This window comes from Pecten maximus, chromosome 2, assembly GCF_902652985.1.
Source record: "Pecten maximus chromosome 2, xPecMax1.1, whole genome shotgun sequence".
In the NCBI taxonomy this organism is placed as follows: Eukaryota; Metazoa; Mollusca; class Bivalvia; order Pectinida; family Pectinidae; genus Pecten; species Pecten maximus.
Window position 1 is genome coordinate 37,343,652 of NC_047016.1, and position 24,029 is coordinate 37,367,680.

At 36.1% G+C, this 24,029-nt stretch overlaps 1 protein-coding gene across 1 annotated transcript; it reads left to right on the forward strand.

The window, feature by feature from the left end:
* Window positions 1-1,377: 1,377 nt before the first annotated feature.
* LOC117321973 lies at window positions 1,378-11,332 on the forward strand. The gene is made up of 5 exons (XM_033876625.1): window positions 1,378-2,173; window positions 3,448-3,580; window positions 5,442-5,499; window positions 6,153-6,318; window positions 6,623-11,332. The coding sequence occupies exons 1-5, from the start codon at window positions 1,962-1,964 to the stop codon at window positions 6,663-6,665; spliced, it is 612 nt and encodes a 203-aa protein (XP_033732516.1). The 5' UTR covers window positions 1,378-1,961; the 3' UTR covers window positions 6,666-11,332.
* The last annotated feature ends 12,697 nt before the right edge of the window (window positions 11,333-24,029 follow it).

Sequence of the window (24,029 nt, forward strand, 5' to 3'; positions counted from 1 at the left end):
AGGTGTGTAATGTGAGACAACACAAGGTTGGAGGGATGAGGTGTGTAATGTGAGACAACACTAGGCTGGGAGGATGAGGTGTGTAATGTATGACAACACAAGGTTGGAGGGATGAGGTGTGTAATGTATGACAACATTAGGTTGGGAGGATGAGGTGTGTAATGTGAGACAACATTAGGTTGGAGGGATGAGGTGTGTAATGTATGACAACATTAGGTTGGAGGGATGAGGTGTGTAATGTACATGTATGACAACATTAGGTTGGAAGGTTGAGGTGTGTAATGTGAGACAACACAAGGTTGGGAGGATGAGGCATGACATAATTTGTTCCGTTGTAATATGGAGGGCCGAAATATAATCCTGGGTTTTAAGATACAGATTTATATTTCATGTTCAAGCATATTTCTATGTGTAAATAAAACGGCATGATTTTGAATCCTTATTTCACAGGCGGCTACCCTTCATATGGACCACAAGGCGTGACCCATTACTGTGCAAACAACTATAATCACTTGAACGGTAACAAAATGACGATATACCGAGTATGCCTGGATAACAAAAAGTGTTGATATCGATCTTAAGCACACAGGTATAATATGTTTAAACTAAAACATTCAACGAGAGGGACAAATATGTTATAGAGTTTATAAATAATCTTATCTTTATGATGTTTATATGTTTCCCATCCAATTTCTTGTTTAATGAAACGGTAAAAAAAACAAAAACAAAAAACAAAACAAAAAAAATGCATACAGAAACAAAAAGGTGTGAATGAAAAAGGCATGACAAAAGAAAATAGCCGACAAAAATATCGGTTACTAGAAATTGCGTACGTGATTCTTTTAATGTTTATTAAATAGGCGCCAAGTAATTGTTATACCGAAAATCAAATGTCATGAAAGAGAAAAGTAGTCAACAGAAACAAAACGAAACGAGCGGACAAAAATATTGGCGTCTAAGGATTGCTTATGTAAATAGTTTTATGTATATTAAATATAAGTATGTACTAAAGCAAATTCGATGTCACGAAAGAGAAAAAAATAGCAAACAGAAACAAAATGAAATTAACGTACAAATATAATTGCTACTAGAGATTGCGTATGTAATTACTATTGTACATATAAAATAGTCGCCGCGCAATCACAGGCTTAGCATTTCCGAGAAAGATGACGTGTTCCGCGAGGTAAACTCAGTGTGGGCCACCGAGATAAGAGTGTATATGTATATGTAGTGTATGGCGGTTTCTTCGGGGAGAATTACAAGTTATTACAGACGGATATCACCAGTATGATAAAGAAAAGTTGTGTTTACGAAATATATACCATGCCATACATGGATGATTATGTGTTAAGGAACAATCAAAATGTAACCGTGAATAACAATTTTAACAATATTACATATTTGACAATCGATTGATTCCTCCTACCACAGTGATCTGAGGTATCTATCTGGTACAACACCTCTGTACCTGTGTGTTATAGTGCCCATGCACGTGCCACGTGACTGTACGAAGGATGAAACTAGCAGGGATTTTACTTCATTTTGATTTGAATTGCAAAATTAAGTGTTTTGAAGGCAAAAACGAGGGACATGTGTTGCGTCATCTTCAAAACAATTGTGTGATAATAAACCACATCGCGCTCTAGGTAGTAGGTACAGCATTTGCCGTACAATAGTTTAAGATTGGCCATTGTATGTGTATGGTTAGTCCGAGTTTAAGCAAGCGTGTCTAAATTTAAGATTCATGCCCTTATAAGGTCGTGTTTAACCCTCACCATTGACTCAAAAAGTACACATATCTTATGATAAGTAAACGATTTATTGCGATATCAATTTGCAAAGGCAGGGATGGAGTGATTCCGTGTGTCATCTCTCAGAAACATTATGTATACGGCATAAGGTGTTGCCCTGAACACAGGTACAAAATATAGAACGAATAAAACGAAAGTAGAATTTGAACTATGACACGCATTCAATGTAAAGATTTGACCCCTGCCGTGGGAGTAAAATATGATGCCTACACGTACGTCACAGGCGAGGAGGGGGAGGAGGAGGAGTCCGAAGCAAGCGTCCCACTCTCAAAGTGCTGCCAAAGAGGGGAGGTTTTCCATTCCACGCTATGTATTATGATTGTTATACTCACTGCAGTGAGTATTGTTACCGTTTTTAAAGCGTAAGTAATTGAAATGATAGGTTTTCTGAACTTAGGATTATTTGCTGCAGCAAAAGATGCTTGAAACATTTATAAAATACAGAATCTCTCAGCAATCCCCATCAAGGAACAGGGGGCATTATTTCCCCTAATAAAAAGTCAAAACTGTATATACTTCATTTCATAAATATTGGTCCATCTGTCTCATAGGAGACCCTAAGTTTTCAATTAATTATCCGTGTTGGCTGGCGTCTATATTGACATTTTTATGGAAAAGTTTATGGTAGATATCCTGACCTTATTTGGAAATATCTTATTTCCTTGTCTGATTTTATGTCAGACGTGTCCGATAATTTCTTTTGATTTATTTCGAGAGTGTCATTTAACCCTGATTTGACCTATATTTGTATGGCGGGTTGCGTTGATGAAGCAGAGGACGCTTACTCTTAAGAAACACCTGGTATTAATATTTAGTATTGAAATAGTTTTTATCTGGAGTAAAGGTACACTAAAAATCAGTTATAGAACCCGATTTATTGTCACTTTTAGTTGATCACAATTGGGAATAACATTATTAAGATTATTTACGAGTGGCATTACTTTGTTTACTCTCACTGAGCCAAACAATATATCTGATAAAAAAGGTGATACATGATATGTTTTAAGGAAATAACATGAACGGTTAAATTGTAGACGATTTTGGAAATTTAGATAAAATGATAGATTTTCTCTTCAAAAACTCGCCTCTTTACTTACAATTTTCAGTTTTTAATCATGTTCTCTATCATAAACGTCTTTGTTTGCTTTCTATACTATAGGTAATAACAATTATCTTTATTTGCAATATACATCAAAAACATTGTGGACTTAATTGAATGCATAATATTTTTTCAGTATTCAGTAGGAACAGCATTCAGTAAAGTGTTACATATATAATATTGTTCGTACGATTTCAGTCAACTGTAAATGATAAACAGATGAATGAAATATTGCTTCGCCGTATTTCTAAGAGAATATGAAAGCAAAAAAAAAGTTAAACCATGTAGTGAGCGAAGAATGCTGTAAACATAATCTAAAATGTTCATTTTGTTTCTTCATTTGCCTTGCAAATCCACAAAAATAAATAAATAAAGTGCATTTGAATGAATTGGCTTATCTAATACATATTTTGCTTGTTAATATGTTTATAACTGGTTTCTCTAGTTTTTTGCATACATGTACTACAAGTTGCAAATACAGGATAGTTCTGAAATGAGTTTTCTTCCTAAAACAAAGGTTGTGTTATAATTTTCTAGGTGTCAAGGAGAACTTACAGTCAAAAACGCCATCTACACGACAATTATCATCGGCACGTGTGTCGTGGCTATATGTGTAACTATTGGCTATCGACCTGCTGGTCACCAAGATCAAATGGATAGCAAACAAAGGGTACGTATTTAGAGCATTACCATTGGATATATAACACATCATGTGTACAACATACACGTAACAAATCAGTGTAGTGTACAGGTAACAAATCATTGTGTGTTGTACAGGTAACAAATTATTGTGTAGTGTACAGGTAACAAAGTATTGTGTGAAGTACAGGTAACAAAGTATTGTGTAGTGTACAGGTAACGATGTATTGTGTAGTGTACAGGCAACGATGTATTGTGTAGTATACAGGTAACAAAGTATTGTGTAGTATACAGGTAACAAAGTATTGTGTAGTGTACAGGTAACAAAGTATTGTGTAGTGTACAGGTAACAAAGTATTGTGTAGTGTACAGGTAACAAAGTATTGTGTGTTATGCATGTAACAAAGTATTGTGTAGTGTACATGTAACAAAGTATTGTGTGTTGTACAGGTAACAAATCATTGTGTGTTATAAGGTAACAAAGTATTGTGTATTGGACAGGAAACAAAGTATAGTGTGAAGTATAGGTAATAAAACATTATGTATTGGAAGCAAAGCATTGTGTATTGCACAGGTAAAAAGAATAATTCTGTATTGCACAGGTAAAAAAAATGTGTATTACACAGGCAATAAAACATTATGCATTGTACAGGTAACAAAGCATTGTGTATTATAGATGTTTTTGTTTGGTATTGTTTACTGTCATTTTAAGGGTAATCTGAATAGCAAATCAAGTGATATCAGTGATTAAACAGAAATACCTTGATCAAGTTTTAGCATGAATCATGACTAATCGTGAGCCTTGCTGTTGACATGTAATGTATTAAGCCGTGATTTTCAACAGAACATGCGAAAATGCACGTTTCAGGGGGACACAATTAGCTCATTTGTATTACAATCATTGCGCAAAAGAACCATGCCGTCTTGCTCACAGTTTCTATAGCACACAATAGGAGCATGGGTTTGACCGGATTGGACTTTATATATATTTAAACACTGATTCTAGCTTGACCTTGACATGCAAATGACGGATGTGAATAATTTCACACAAACATGGCGTGTGGGGAGGTATTCCAAACATAAAGAATTCTCTTACTAGACTAGTGTCTAAAAATCCTGGAAATGGCAAGAAGACTGCTTTTCAGAAAAAAATTATTCAAACGCTCAGTTTGAGATAAAAGATGCAAAGTTCTGATAGATGCCCCAAGCTCAATAATTTAGCTGTTTGTCTTGAAAACATATTTCTTACTATGATCACGTGTCTTAATCATACAATATAGGAACACTTTTATTGATTGAAATGCCTCCCTTTATGTCATATTTATTCAATGCCGCCATTTGCATTTCAATCTAAAAACAAAACAAGTGTTTAAGCGTACATAAAGTCAAATCAGGTTAAACAAATGTTCCTAGTGTGTGCTATAGTTCTACAGGCATAACAGCATGGCTATTTAGGGGATTTGAAGATTTATGTGACTTATAATTATTCTGTGCTACATCTTACGATAAAGTAAAAAAGAGTTGGCATCTATATCAAATTTTTGATGATCTGGAGAAACTACATTTCCAGACAAAAAATTGTAATATTACTTGAATAGTTTTTTTTTTAATCAACACATTAAGGTAATTTAAGTGGTATATTGTCAATAGTGGAAAACCGGGGACACTTGTTTTTTTCTATTATATTATATATTTCTATTTTAAATAATTAATATATAGCTATGTATTGACAAAATATTGTCTGTGTACTGTGCACCATTATAGGGAGAGAGCCGGTTTAGATCAAGATTGTTGCCTATGTGCCAATGCGTTATAGATGTATACCTATCGCTGATTACCCACAATCTATGATAGATATGCTTGTATATTCCCGATCTGTATTTTCATTCCAGGATGAAAGGTCCCCAAACAGCAAAGACAGCATTAAAAAGATGATACAGAAAATCCAAAGTAAGGAAAATGATCTGTAATGTCTATATAGTCAGATTTTCAGATAGCATGTGTTAATGGTATGGAATAAAATTCTATAGTTTTGTTTTGATATTTGTTAAAATTATGTTGATTTCTTATATCATAATTGTGAGATGGTTTCCCCATTTTATGCTGAGTCAGTTTTTAATATCTTATTAATAAGAGTTAATATAGACATAGATGCTTACTAGAACTGGAATCTGTTTCTCTACAGTACTGTAGATGATAATGGTCGAGAGGAGTTGTTTCCCCTCGTCTGTTAATATACTGGTTCTTGTTTTGGTTGTGCACTGTTTCAGTTCTAAATGGTAAAGACAAACATCTAAAACAACTTCTTTAAAAACACAGCCTATATACTAAAAATGTTATTTTCCATCCACACTTTGTACTTTAACTGATTTACTTTGCATGCGATGTTGATTTAAGTGTTACGGATCGTAGTTGATGTATGCATATAATTCGAAAAATTCTTGATACATTTTTTAACCGGGAGTAAGCAAGTTTATATATGGACGTTTCAATTAGACTAAATATATAAGTCGTCTCTCTGTAACAGCGGTGATTTATATCAGAGTAAGACTTCTGTTTACATTGCTAAATGAACACTGGACATTTTATACATTCCCTCACAGAGTGGTGTGTTGGCACTATCAAGAGAATTCTTGGTAACCGAACACAGAGGACAATGGTTGCATTGCCAACATTGTATCCAAACCATTATTGGAAGGTTGAAGGAAAGAGAGGTTGCCATAGCAACGACGCATCAACCAACAACCGAAGTTGGGCAAATCAGCAAAGGTCAGTAATCGGAATAATTCTTGTAAACAAATACTTCCATTCATCGTTTAATGGTTAAAAGAATGGGTGGCTGTTTTCTGTGGTCAACAATTCAATACGCTATGTGTAAGTGAACAAATAATTTTCTGAACTATATACCATTTCAGTAAAGATATCATCTTATTGCGAGCTTTAAAAAAAGTATGTTTCCTTTTTCAAGCAAAGAGATGTGTGTCTTATTTATGACATTCCACTTTTATCAACTGCTTTTTCCGGAAAGACTTTCTATGCACTCTAAAATTATATTCATGTGGTTGTGTTTCAGGTCTTCCTGCCAGAACGCCATTCCTCCGGAATCGTATGTCTGATTCCGACAATGGTGACAAAGGAGACGAAAACCGAACAATAAATACAAGAGGAGAAAAAAGGTTCCCTCTGACAAATTTAAACATTATATAAGACACCAGAGTGTTTGCAGTGATTTAGATATCACTTTAATAGACGTTTATTAGCGATATAGTTAATATATTGTAAAAGTTCCTAATGTTAAAGATATTTTTTGCTATGTCGAGGTCATGCTTTGTATAAGAAATAGGCACACACATTGATATACAGATGGGTAAGAAAATTATTGTGACTCTCTGTTGGTTTATCAACACAATCTCTATACCATACAGATCTTGGTACAGGTATGGTATAGCCTTTTGATCAAGTCGACACAATGTTATATTAAATCTGGTAGAATTTTCTTTATTTCTCATTGAATAAAACAGGGACAAATGGGGGTTAACATTTTCAGATATTAAGGCACATACTTCTGAAAATCGCACCACTGCGCATGGGTTTACACATGTTAAATATAAAAGTGTACAAACTCTTAAGCTGGTGATTTAAAAGGCATCCAATACACGTATTAATCCATGATTTAATATTGTTCAAACATTCAATTATCGTTTGTCCATTGCGTGCAAGTAATTAGACATGTTTGAGAATACCAAGAAATAATTCATAAACCAGCTTAAAAACAAGTTAACAGGCTGTTTTGCACGGTCCGTTAATATTACTTTTCATCGGCAATCACATGACAGTATTTAGCCAATCAGAGAGTTTGAAAAATACAATTTTATGATAATCAGGTTTATTGTGTAGGATTATGGTATTCGGTACCCATAAGTATGGGTGGAATTGTAGCTGTATTGGAAACTGGAAAGTGCCAGTTTCTTAATGGTATTCTTGTTTTGTTTTGCTTGTTTTGGGGTTGTTGTTTTTTTTTTTTTTTTCTTTTTGCTGTTGCTTTTTTCGTTATTTGTTAGATATAGATTAATTTATGAAAACTAGTCAACATGGAGTTGACGATCTTGAAGATTGAAACAGAGGTCTTCAAATGTCGGTATACTTCATTGAGCTGTGTAAGAAGGTATAGAATTTCATGTGATGACAGCTTGAGTAAAGAACGATATGCGTACTCGCTACTTCGCCTCTATCAGTCTGATTGAGCTTGCGGCCCCCCTGGATCTCCTGTCTCCATGTGATAAGAAATTTGATGTGTACATTACTACATAAACGTGAATGGTTTCGTAAAAAAAAATAATCAAAATTGCTTTATATATGATTAAGGGCTTTGTTTAGTTTTCTGAGACTATGATATCAACGGTCTGTGAAACATAAATATCGATAAATGAGGAATATTTTACTTTGATACTGCAACTTGGAATATACTTCAATTCTGATATCCACTGTCCCGTCCTTTTCTTTAAGATTATATAAGTTTCTAGCTAAATAAAACGTTATAATTTTCAGAAAGGTTAAACAGGATAGTATAAAGTTTTATTTTCGATAGATTCAGCAACGACATGCCATAAGATATTGCAAATGACCAAGAACTATTATAGTTCAACATACAATACAAAAAGGACAATTTTTTTAAAGCTTAAAATAAAGGTTTACATATCATAAATACAATAGATATGAGTGTATATCAAATACATGTATCCGTGGAATTCTCGAATAAACCAGCGATATACGTCAATAAGGATAAGAGGGATAAAATTCCATATTATACGTTATCTGTTTGTTACAATAATTGGGTGTGTCTGTATTATCACATCCCGATCAGAAAGAGATAAGTAGTCTGTAGCGATCATATTAAGTTAGTGATTACTAGGGAAGTAATTCTGGATCGTAATAATCGTTGACATGTCATCTAAAATCTCTTTTTCATTTTAAAAAAATTATGTATATATAACAACTATATATTCCACTGTTTTTATTTTTTATTGTAGTTTTGACATGAGTAGGGCACATACATCCTCAAATTAAAAATATCTTTTCCTGACATAAACAATTTTACCAAAATATACAAAGGCCAAAAATGAACTGAATTAATTGTAATGATTCCCATAAACAACTATACACAATAGGGCATGTTTACAACGTATTGACAGGGGGTTTATTGATGTCGTTTTAATGTCTTATATGTGCTTTATTTATTATTCGGAAAAATTCGTCAAATGTATCCCTCTTTGAGTGTGACCTCCTTATAATAGCGAGTCAATACATCAAGGTTGTTACACATGTACAGGGATAATGTGGTTTATTTTGTACATGCTTAATGTGGTGTAGTTTGTACATGCCTAATGTGGTGTATTTATGTTGATATAATGCGATAGGGACCAGATGTTCAAAGGGTAATTACTCTTATCGAAGTTTAACAGTAATTTTTAAATTCTGATTATTTCTGGTAAAACTAAATTGGTAAAATGTTACGTAACTCTAAAGCACTCTTCGGTCTTTTACTGTTTTTAGGGAAGGCGTAATGAAAATATCACAAACCAAGTATTTAGGTTAATCTCGTTTAGAACATTTAACCCCTGAAGTGATACATCTGAATGGGGAGTGTGTGTGTGTCATTATGTAGGCCTAAATGTAAAGGAGAAATAGCAGATGAAAATGTCGAGATTGCGTGTACAGATCTACATAATGAATTCGGTATTTTTTTCAGACAGTTGGTAGTCATACATATTGACTGCAAATTAGAATATGCTGTTGTATGTTTCAAAACAATACTGAAAATCACAATTGACGATACTACCACTCTTCAAAAGAATGCGGATAGATAATTAATTGCACCCCGAAGAAAGACTATCGTGATCCGCCTCTTTATTTTGTACGTCTAATAAAAATAAGCGATATAGCATCATTAGTCAAAGCAGCATATTTGTTTACTGTTTTAAAAGTAATGGTTTACATGTAATGGTTTATGCTGGTTTTTACCTTGACGTTTCTGAGAACAATTACTGTGTTGACCTTTCACCTGTCAGGTAGGGTGAATAAGTATACCGATACCAGACACGTAGTGTTGAGGTCTGTCACGTAGTCATGGTTTGTAGCATATATAGATATGGGTTGTTTTTGTAAGACAAGGGCAAACATAGTATTTAATTACAGTAAATTTCAAAATTTGTTTGTTTCTCACATTTTTCTATATAGATGTTATTTGTATCCTGCTTTATGTTATTAGATTGTATGTGTAGTTCAGGAAAACTACACGTATAGTATAGAAGTGTTTAGTATAATTGCGTGATACGAGATTCGGGTTTCTAAACACACATATCAATAATACATATATTCCTTTTTTATTATTCAAGAATTTTGCTTTTAATTTTTTAGAATTTCCATGATTACGTGAATTCAAAATATCAGTTCAATAAGGTCGAAAATACGAAAATAAATATTCAAGTCGAGGGTATACACTACTGTTGACAATAAAGCTGAATGAGGAAATACGTTGAATATCCAAGTGGATGACTGAACAGATTGGAGTATATACTGAACTGTGGAATGATAAGCAGAATATTCCAGGTGAATGGCTAAATCGCTAGTAAGTAATGAGATGTGAATGTTCAAGTGAAAGGCTAAAGGCTAAAATTCAAATGAATGACTGAATGATCCAGCTAATGGCTGAAAAGATAGCAAAGTAATGGACTGGGTATATCCACATGAATTACTACTAGTAAAACGACAGAGTAAAGTATTGAAATGTGAATATTCAAATGGATGACTGGATATTCCAGTGAACAGTTGAAATGTGGATATTCAAATAGATGACTGGATATTCCAGTGAACAGTTGAAATGTGGATATTCAAATGGATGGCTGGATATTCAAGTAAATGGTTGAAATGTAAATATTCAAATAGATGACTGGATATTCCATTGAATGGTTGAAATGTAAATATTCAAATGGATGACTGGATATTCCAGTGAACGGTTGAAATGTAAATGTTCAAATAGATGACTGAATATTCAAGTAAATGTTTAAAATGTAAATAATCAAATGGATGACTGAATATTCCAGCGAAAGGGTGAAATGTGAATATGCAAATAGATGACTGGATATTCAAGTAAATGGTTGAAATGTAAATATTCAAATGGATGACTGAATATTCCAGTGAACAGTTGAAATGTGGATATTCAAATGGATGGCTGGATATCCCAGTGAACAGTTGAAATGTGAATATCCAAATGGATGGCTTCATATCCCAGTGAATGGTTGAAAAGACAAAGTTAATAATTTACTGCCAATAGCCAAGTGAATTGATGAAAAGACAAATTAAATTCAATATCTATCTGTGGATGAACAACTGTATGGTTTAAAGACACAGTGATATTGAATTGTGAATATCCATTTGAATGGCTAAACGTCCAATTGAGAAGTACGCTGTTGTCGGGATTCCATAATGGAACTCCTAGCTTGTACAGTGTGGAAAATGATTGCTGTAAAGGCGATGATAGAGTTGAACTTTTCTTTGATCGACGGTTACATATGGTAAAGCCGACCTTGTGATTCAATGTAGAAAGGCAATATCACGCGAGAGAAGCGTTCACATCCCTTTATTACCATATCATATTAATATTCAGTTTTGATGTTTAAGCAATTGGCTATTTAATATTTTTGTAAACGCTTCTAACAAGATATAGCTTGCTTTGTAGGTAATTTTCATGCGTGAAGCTGCTAATTAAAATCAGATAAATATTTTTGATGTTTGGCTTGATTTTTAATTCTCTTCAGTTCTGTCTAGATAAACATCATCCATTTCATTGTACAGTTATCACCCAACGAAACTTATTACTTTTGATTCTGAATCGTCGCTTTTGCATCCTTTCCCCGAAAGGACGTCATTTAATTTTCGATTTATGTCCAATTGAGAAGGGCAAAAAAACGTGCGATTCAAAAAATTTTCAACAGTATTCCCGTGTGCGTTGATTTCACAATAATCTTATCTGGATAGCCCTCTCTTCAGTCTTTAACCGGTCAATTCAAAACTTATAACTGTAATGTGAAGATGTGGTTTCCCTATAGTGACGTTTCGATGCGTTATTTTTTTACAGACGTATTGCTCTTTTGTCAATAGTATATTATTCTGAAGATCTGTAAACCTATCACCATGAAACTTTTGTTAAATTAAATATTGTTAACCATTATATATAGTTAATATTACTAAAACCGCACGTGGTTTATACGATTATTTTTGGTGCATTTCCATGTCTGCCGGACGGCATCGAAATGTATATTGTTCCATCACAACTTTTGAACGTCGTGCAGCTTGACATACGACATACGTCATTTCGTATTTCGGGACTATTGGGGACATCAATGGCCAAAATAAGGGGGTCCTTTTTGACTTGGCAGTGTTCTAGTTACATTTCATTAAATATGACTCCCTTATGACGTGGAGGGTTTATGGAAGGTTAATCTAGCCCTCCCCAACCCACCAAGAAAAGGAGCAAAACATCAAAAAGGCTCTATACAGACTAGGATATAGGGCCAACTACACATACAGTAATATAACTGATTCTTATGAATTCATGTTCAATTTTGTTTGAATGACGTGATCAAACTTTCGCGGTAGTTTGAAGAGCGCGAAATTTCCGCGTGCATCAAGCTCCACTCGGTGGGAATCAAGTCATCAAACTTGTATCTTCTGATATCAAGTAAGTGATTTCTGATATCAAGAAATCAAAATAATTAAGTCTTGGATTCTAATATAAAAAAAAAGAATTTCTGATATCAAAAAATACAAATTGATGACATTAGAAAATAATCAATAAACTAGTAATTACCAATGGGAAAATAACGAATGAGAGGATCCCATTTGATCATTAGAGATTACAGAAGTCTGTACATCAAATGGCTTGTCAGGACACGATAGAAAGTCTGAGGACCAATCATATGGATCCAAGGTCATAAACAACGGGAGTTTACCGCAAACAATACGAGAGTTTCGAGATAGTGTAAATATCGTAAAATTACGTGGTTTGAGTACGATTCTCCCGGATTGTCTTACCTACCTGTGACGTGACGTCATATTTTGGTGGGAATATCGTACTCAAACCACGTGATTTTACGTCATTTTCACTATCTCAAAACTCCCATATTAAACAACCAAGCCCGAGTATAATTTGGCTTGAGAGTGTGCTTAAACAATATCACAATGAACTGCCGGAACAAAATATGTGGATGAACGGACGATGAATTGGGAGCTTATGTAATTTCAATACCTACTCAGAAGAGGCCGGTTATAGGCGGTTACAGGGAGAGATGCGATCAAAGTACTCATGTACGTTATATCAAATGGAGTAAATCGGTGAAGCTTGTGTTGAACAGTCAATTTTCAACGGTCATTTTTCAACGACACAACACATTTTCAACGGCATTCATTGTCTTTATTCAACGTTGAAAACTGCCCCAAGGTCAATATTCAATGTTGAAATTGACCTAGGGCCAATTTTCAATGGGGGTCCATTTTCAGCGTTACACCGGCGCTTTAACCGACTGAATTATTGCGGCCCCCAGGGAGCCCGGGGTGAATATTCAGATCAAAAGGTAATTTATATGAATTATTGTCATTAACCTGTGTATAATGTGTGTTAGTATCCAAAAAACATATCTCTTGACGCGACAATTAAATTCAAATATATAAATTCACATGGTATACACTCATCGTTCCTTTATCAAAGTCCGTGGTCCGTGGTCCGTCCATCTGTCCGTCCGTTGACCATAGTAACATAATGAGTCTGATCGGGAAAACAAAATGACCGACAGGCGGCCATTTTTATTGTGACAGTTTGCTATTTCTTGATATGTACTGAGAGAGTTTTTCGCAAACTTCATGTGGAGTTCTCCCTGGCTTGGTTTGGTTTGATTTTATTTGTTTAACGTCCTATCAACAGCTAAGGTCATTTAAGGACGGCCTCCAGTGCGTGCGACATGTATGTAGTGGGTGGTTATGCGTGTTTTGGGAGGCTGCCGTATGTTCGTGTTAAGTCTCCTTATGATCGTCCAGATTTTTTTCCGATTTATAGTGCTACCTCACTGAAGCATACTGCCGAAGACACCCAGCAGGACACCCCACCCGATCACATTATACTGACAACGAACGAACAAGTCGTCCCACTCCTAATATGCTGAGCGCTAAGCAGGAGTAGCAACTACCATTTTTAAAGACTCTGGTATGTCTCGACTAGAGGACAGAACCCAAAGCTTTCCTTACAGGGGCGAACGCTCAACTAAAGGCCAAAAGTGAGGTATTGTCAAGGAAGACATTAGGAAGAAGAGAGTTAGTAAGAAAGCAGAGAAAAGATAATATCCCAAATTTAGCCTCCACCTACGATCATGCAATGAGGGCAGCAGGTATAATTCGTATGCCCTACCTGCAGGACAATGTTTCCATGGTCCCTAGTCATACTGACTACATTTGGAGTCTAAACAGGGAATCGAAATGGCCGTTAGGCGACCACCTGATTTTGATAGTTGAAATTTATTATCGTTATTTTTTAGAAGTACTCGAAGTATATTTCTCAAACTTCATATATATATATATAAGTTTCCCTTGGTGCCTATTTGTTCCTTGCATTTTGAGTCTGATCAGAAAAAATGACGGACAGGCAGCCATTTAGAATATTGAATATTGTTATCACTATTTCTCAGAAAGTTCATCTTCGCTAGCCAAGGCTTCTGATTACGTTACACTCCAGGAACAGTGTAACGTAATCAGAAGCCTTGGCTAGCGAAGATGCAGAAAGTTCTCCATGGATCTTTTTAACATTTAGAGATAGGTTCACATTGGTCCCTTGGTATGTATGATCAATTTGAGACCAATTGCAGAGGAAAATCACCGACAAGTGGCCATTTTGAATTTTGACTGTTGAAGTTTGGCATTTTTTATTTCTCAGAAAGTTCTGCGTGGATTTTTCTCAAATGCTTTATGCGGATAATTTCTTGTGGAAACTTAATTAAGGGGGCTGATTCGAATACAAAAGTTTAAATTTCTCTTTATTCTAGTTGTGGATTTTTGAGACTAATTAAAAGACAAAATGGCATACAGGCTGCCATTTTGAAATATGTCAGTTGAACTTTTTCGGAAAGTTTTCAAGGATCTTTCTCAAATTCCATATGTAGGTTCGCATTGTTTTCAAGCTATTAAGAGGATACGAGGAAAGAAGAGAAAAGATCAGAATAGCATATACCCAATAAACTGAGGTCATTTCGTGGTGGGCGCCAAGATCTCTCTGAGATAGTATAACAGTATTACTATATGTTAAATACACTCAACAGTACAATCCGGTTTTGAAAGGGCAAAAAATTCCAGAGTCTGTCGACACTTAAAAGCCCAAGTTACAGTATAAGTGCATTTAAGGGAATCAACAAAAATATCTGTGTAATTAGTGCCTGACATTCTGTGACTTTATACCATATATATGACAAATAGAGTGTAACGATTTCTCCGGCGTGCCGACGCTTATAGACCAACCATTAAAAATGCAGACACGATGCTGTAAGAACCATTTAAAACTCATCAGTGATCCTATAGTCACGTCATCAGGAAAGGCTAACGACGGCAATGGCAAGTTTTTCCGATGACAGTTTCCGAAATATCGGAAACGGTAGCGTGGGAGGAAACGCTGGATATAGTAATACCTTCCATATTTAACCCAGCGATTATTTTAAAAATCTATTAATTGTCAGGTAAACGTCTAACATTATGAAACTCTCAGTACTCAGAATGAACTCTCAGCATTCACTCGGAACACACTCCCAGCTGCACTCGGAACTCCGCGAATGTTATTACCGCCACTTGACCTCGAACGTGACGAGGTTGCTTCCATTTTGTAACTAGGGAACTTTCTTCTTTTTTTTCTCAAAACGACTTGAGCCATTAATCTGACAAGGAATCGTAATCCTTTACCTCATATATAACCTATACCGACTGTGATTTTCCACGGAACTCACTTATAGCTGAGTGTAAGTCACTCGGAACAAATATCCATCTGGATATAAATAACTCGGAACACAATCCCAGCTTGCGGAACACACCTTTAGCGGCGCGTTATCGCTTGAAACTCACTTAAAGCGGAGTGTAAATCACTCGGAACACACTTCCAGCTAGATGTTAATCACTCGGAACACACTTGAAGCTTGGTTATCATCATTCGGAACACTCTTCTAGCTGCATAGATGTATATCACTAGAAACATACGTGTACTTCTGCAATCAGCCGGGTGACTGTTACCCGGAACACACTTCCAACTCCGTGTTCGTCACCCGCAATAGAAGTGTTCGTCACCCGCAGCTACATGGGTGTTTGCCACTTTGAACACATTTGTAGCTAGTCCCTCGGAAAACATTTCTAGCTTCGAGCGCTTACTATAGTGACTATGATCAAGCTATTGTAGAAGCGAACTCTTTTTTGGTTACATGCAATGCGCATGTATAGAGAAACAGGAAATTACGATGAGCATGCCTAGTCGACTATGGCTCAACCACCGATTTACTTTATTTCTACCACAGCAACTAGACATCATTTGCGCATACGCCAACATTTTGAAGCACGATAGTAATTGATTGTTGTTTATACGCCTACCCGGGATATATAATCACATTAGATGGAACAGACGGACTATATTAACAAGTTGATGGTCGGACTCGACCCTTACTCGCTTGCCGTGCTTTCCTTTATCGAGTTCGTACCATTTATAGCGGTACGAATCTGCTGTACTCATTGGAACGCGCTGCACCAGCGCGCTTCCATTTCCGAAACGTACCAAAGGGATCCAAAATGGTGGATTTGTGATTCTTCATTCGTCATGCAAATGTACTTCTCAAAAGTAAAATCGAAAACGAGACGGAGACAGGGACTCGCCATTTGCGATAAAATTGTTTCGAACGCACTTGGGATTCATTTACCTTCCATCACATGACACCATGCCTATTTGATACAACGGGTACGAACTCGATTATCACACGGAGACAAAACCAGAAAATACCACAGCCTTCCATAACACGCGTACACACACTACACGTATGTATCTCACACACACACACGGGATACCGTCCATAAATCACCACAGCCTTCCATAACACGCGTACACACACTACACGTAGTATCTCACACACACACACACGGGATACCGTCCATAAATCACTACAGCTGTTGATGAGATGTTACAATATTAGACTAAACTTTAAACGTTAAGAATACCTGTTCATAAGACCTAACGCACCAAATATAGAGCGAAGTATTTCTTCGGAATGCAATTAATTATTTATTTCCTTTGAATTTAAACGATACAAAGAGACGTTAAAACGTGTTGATAAAGTGCATGTAAAATATACGATTTATGGTGCAGTGAAATCCCAATTAACTTAACCTCAAAACGACCATTCCGCTATTACGTATACTTTTGTCTGTCTCGTTCTTTTTCTCAATATATATTTGTATTGGTCGTCTCTGTAATACGACCACACCGCTATTCCGTACTACAACCAGTATTATACAAACACATGTACACTACAACAGACTTTTCTTGTTTTCACTCGAAGTCTCATTTTCAGTTAATGTCCATATAAAATGAGATACACAGACGTAGCATTAGTACATTGCCGTCTATATTAGACCAAGCTAAGGAGAAACAGGGGAATGAAAGAGATAACCTTCAAGATTTGTCCCTGTTTATTTATCCTGGAAACGGATATGGTCGGACTAATAATGGGACCAACGAAAACAAAATCCGGTGTCAGTATTTCAGATACACAGGCACTATTCCATATCTCATTTCGTTCGAGACTCTTTGACGTAATTTGTGTCTAAACATAACAAAACTCGTTTATATAGTAAATATTTAAACGCCAAACCTCGACTAATCCAAAACGTAACTAGAAACAATACATTAAATACTACTCTTGTCTCACGCGCTCACGAGCTCACGCGGTGCACAGTTTAAAGACTTGCAGTGTTTAACACTGGTTAACCGGTAAGTGGTATAGATTAATTTTCTCCTGGAGGAGGTGGGCCCGGAGAACACTAATCGGGAGTAGGACTGGTACACTTAAACGTCGACTCGTCTTTATTTCTGTTTCATTGTTGGTAATGTAATGTCAAACGAATATCGCTTTAACAGCGGAAAGAATTGGGGAAAAGGGCACAAGGAACGACCTTCACCCTACCAGCAGAGAGGGTTGAAAAGATAACTCTACTAAAGAACCTTTATTTTACCAGCGGAGAGTCTGGGGGAGAGATATTAAAATAACACCATTCTACCAGCTGGGAGAGTCTGGGGGAGAGATATTAAAATAACACCATTCTACCAGCGGAGAGTTTTGGGGAGAGATATTGAAATAACACCATTCTACCACCGGAGAGAGTCTGGTGGAGATATATCAAAATAACACCATTCTACCAGCGGGGAGAGTCTGGAGGAGAGATATTAAAATAACACCATTCTACCAGCGGAGAGAGTCTGGGGCAGAGATATTAAAATAACACCATTCTACCAGAGGAGAGAGTCTGGGGGAGAGATATCAAAATAACACCATTCTACCAGCGGAGAGAGTCTGGGGGAGAGATATCAAAATAACACCATTCTACCAGCGGAGAAAGTCTGGGGGAGAGATATTAAAATAACACCATTCTACCAGCGGAGAGTCTTGGGAGGGATATCAAAATAACACCATTCTACCAGCGGAGAGAGTCTATAGGAGAGATATCAAAATAACACCATTCTACCAGCTGGGAGAGTCTGGGGAGGGATATCAAAATAACACCATTCTACCAGCGGAGAGAGTCTGGAGGAGAGATATCAAAATAACACCATTCTACCAGCGGAGAGTCTTGGGGGGGGGGGGGGGGGGGGAGATATTAAACCCCTTCTACCAGCGGAGAGAGTCTGGGTGAGAGATATCAAACTAACACCATTCTACCAGCGGAGAGTCTGGGGGAGAGATATTAAAATAACACCATTCTACCAGCGGAGAGAGTCTGGAGGAGAGATATTAAAATAACACCATTCTACCAGAGGAGAGAGTTTGGGTGAGATATATCAAACTAACACCATTCTACCAGCGGAGAGTCGGGGGGGGGGGGGGGGGGGGGGGGGGGGGGAGATATTAAAATAACACCATTCTACCAGCGGGGAGAGTCTGGGGGAGACATATCAAAATAACACCATTTTACCAGCGGAGAGAGTCTGGAGGAGAGATATTGAAATAACACCATTCTACCAGCGGAGAGAGTCTGGGGGAGAGATATCAAAATAACACCATTCTACCAGCGGAGAGAGTCTGGGGAAGAGATATTAAAATAACACCATTCTACCAGCGGAGAGAGTCTGGGGGAGAGATATTAAAATAACACCATTCTACCAGCGGAGAGAGTCTGGGGGAGAGATATTAAAATAACACCATTCTACCAGCGGAGAGAGTCTGGCGGGAGAGATATTGAAATAACACCATTCTACCAGAGGAGAGAGTCTGGGGGAGAGATATTAAAATAACACCATTCTACCAGCTGGGAGAGTATGGGGGAGAGATATCAAAATAACACCATTCTACCAGCGGACAGAGTCTGGATGAGAGATATCAAAATAACACCATTCTACCAGCGGAGAGAGTCTGGGGGAGAGATACCAAAATAACACCATTTTACCAGCGGAGAGTCTGGGGGAGAGATATTAAAATAACACCATTCTACCAGCGGAGAGAGTCTGGGGCAGAGATATTAAAATAACACCATTCTACCAGCGGAGAGAGTCTGGGGGAGATATATCAAAATAACACCATTCTACCAGAGGAGAGAGTCTGGGGGAGAGATATCAAAATAACACCATTCTACCAGCAGAGAGAACATCGCTCTACGAACGGAGAAAGAGCTCTAAAATCGCTCCACCAGCGGAGTGAGTTGGGAAAAGAGGTTTCAGAATGAACAACGCTCTACTAGTTGAGGTTGTGAGAATATCGTTCTGCCAGCGGAGAGAACACCGTTCTACTAGCGGAGAGAGTCAGAAAGAGAGCTCTCTACAGGAGCATCGCTCTACCAGCGGAGAGAGTCGGAAACACGGCTTTCCAAAAGAACGTCGCTCTATAGCCAGCGGAGACAGCCGGAAAGAGAGTTCTCCATAGAATGTCCCTCTACCAGCGGAGTTAGTCGGAAAGAGAGTTCTCCATAGAATGTCCCTCTACCAGCGGAGTTAGTCGGAAAGAGAGCTCTCCATAGAATGTCCCTCTACCAGCGGAGTTAGTCGGAAAGAGAGCTCTCCATAGAATGTCCCTCTACCAGCGGAGTTAGTCGGAAAGAGAGCTCTCCATAGAATGTCCCTCTACCAGCGGAGACAGCCGGAAAGAGAGTTCTCCGCAGGAACATCGCTCTACAAGCGGAGAGAGTCGGAAAGAATATTTCGTCAAGGAGCGTGGCTCTACCAGCGGAGACAGTCAGGGAATACTTATTACAGACATTGTACAATATATGTATATCTTATATATGTCAAGTACAATACATTTACTCACATTAAACATACATTCATACGATGAAACCTATCATGTCTTATTTTCATATTTAATATGTTAGCAGGTAGTTTCCTGTACACTATTCTTACGAAAGAATCAAAATGTACAATATCTTATTAATTACGCCAACACATCCTTGTTACAAAGGAAGTGTCAAAATCTGTGTCAATTGTCATTTGATGAATGCTTATTTTTATATATCATGTATATGTATAAACATAACTATCAATGGAGATGTCACCATTACTCCTAAAAGAAATGACGAATAGTGTCATCAATAAGCTAAACTAAACGTTCAACGACATTAAGACTGATTCTGATTATATTCGTGTGATAAGAAAAGAAAAAAAAAAGCAAAAGAAAGCTGTATTCAGCCGCCCGCTTCCATTGCTGTTCCGGACACCTTGATTTTAACATGGAGATGAAATTAAATAATTAAATTTGATGGTCCACAGCTTTTCTATTACTTTTCTCCTAATTGTAGCAGCTCGTTTAACTTGAGATGTAGATAATTACTTATTTATGACAAGAGTACAGCCCCTTGTCTACCGCTTCCGTCGCTGTTGTAAGGTCAGAATGATTTACCTCGAAAAGACTGGCATTTCCTGTACTGGAAAAGTGCAGTTCAGTTCGAACTGGTTAGGCTAATAAATACATCCGGTATTCTCAGAACCATGTGATGGATTCTAATAAAATTGTTTAACTAGTAATGGATCTGATGCTGAACACTATGTTTTTAGAGTGAATATTTCTATGAGATGTATACTTTGTAAACACACGCTATATACACAGGTACCTGAGAATTTGCTACAGTCTACATAATTTGGACCTTCCCTAGTGTGAATAGCACATATTCAGACGTTTTGGGGGGCTAGATTCAAATGTGTTTAAAAGGCATCCCCGGTGTTCATAATAACGAATTTAACGAGCCTCCAAAACGTCTGAAAAAGTGCAATACACACTAGGGAAGGTCAAATATATGCAGACTGTAACATATTACATATGTATACGATACATACACAGTACATACACTGTACATACACGATACATACACAGTACATACACTGACACTATACATACACTATATATACACGGTACATACACTATATATACACGGTACATACACTATATATACACGGTACATACACGATACATACACGATACATACACTATACATACACGGTACATACACTATATATACACGGTACATACACTATATATACACGGTACATACACGATACATACACGATACATACACTATACATACACGGTACATACACTATATATACACGGTACATACACTATACATACACTGTACATACACGATACATACACTATACATACACTATACATACACTATACATACACGATACATACACTATACATACACTATACATACACTATACATACACAATACATATACTATACATACACTATACATACACTATACATACACGATACATACACGATACATACACTATACATACACGATACATACACTATACATACACGATACATACACTATACATACACGATACATACACTATACATACACGATACATACACTATACATACACGATACATACACTATACATACACGATACATACACTATACATACACTATACATACACTATACATACACGATACATACACTATACATACACTATACATACACTATACATACACGATACATACACTATACATACACGATACATACACTATACATACACTATACATACACTATACATACACTATACACTACACATACATACACTATACATACACGATACATACACTATACATACACTATACATACACTATACATACACTATACATACACAATACATACACGATACATACACTATACATACACGATACATACACTATACATACACTATACATACACGATACATACACTATACATACACTATACATACACGATACATACACTATACACACACAATACATACACTATACATATACGATACATACACTATACATACACTATACATACACAATACATATACTATACATACACTATACATACACTATACATACACGATACATACACAATACATACACAATACATACACGATACATACACTATACATACACGATACATACACGATACATACACGGTACATACACAATACATACACTATACATACACTATATATACACTATACATACACTATACATACACTATATATACACGATACATACATTATACACACACAATACATACACTATACATATACGATACATACACTATACATACACGATACATACACTATACATACACTATATATACACGATACATACATTATACACACACAATACATACACTATACATACACGATACATACACGATACATACACTATACATACACTATACATACACTATACATACACTATACACACACAATACATACACGATACATACACTATACATACACGATACATACACTATACATACACTATACATACATGATACATACACTATACATACACTATACATACACTATACATACACTATACATACACGATACATACACGATACATACATGATACATACACGATACATACACTATACATACACTATACATACACTATACATACACGATACATACACGATACATACACAATACATACACTATACGTACACGATACATACACTATACATACACAATACATACACGATACATACAATATACATACACTATACATACACTATACATACATGATACATACATTATACACACACAATACATACACTATACATACACTTTACATACATGATACATACACTATACATACACTATACACACACAATACATACACGATACATACATGATACATACACGATACATACACTATACATACAGTATACATACACTGTACATACACAATACATACACTATACATACACGATACATACACTATACATACACGATACATACACTATACATATACGATACATACACTATACATACACTATGCATACACTATACATACACTATACATACACTATACATACACTATACATACACTCTACATACACTATACATACACTATACATACACTATACACACACAATACATACACTATACATACACTATACATACACTATGCATACACTATGCATACACGATACATACATGATACATACACAATACATACACTATACATACACAATACATACACTATACATACACGATACATACACAATACATACACTATACATACACGGTACATACACGATACATACACGATACATACACGATACATACACTATACATACACTATACATACATGATACATACACTATACATACATGATACATACACTATACATACATGATACATACACTATACATACACTATATATACACTATACATACACTATGCATACACTATACATACACTATACATACACAATACATACACTATACATACACTATACATACACTATACATACACTATACATACACGATACATACACTATACATACACTGTACATACACTATACATACACGATACATACACGATACATACACTATACATACACGATACATACACTATACATACACGATACATACACTATACATACACGATACATACACTATACATACACGATACTACACCTATACATACACGATACATACACGATACATACACGATACATACACTATACATACACTATACATACACTATACATACACGGTACATACACGATACATACACTATACATACACGATACATACACGATACATACACTATACATACACGTTACATACACTATACATACACTATACATACACTATACATACACGATACATACACGATACATACACTATACATACACATACATACACATACATACACGATACATAC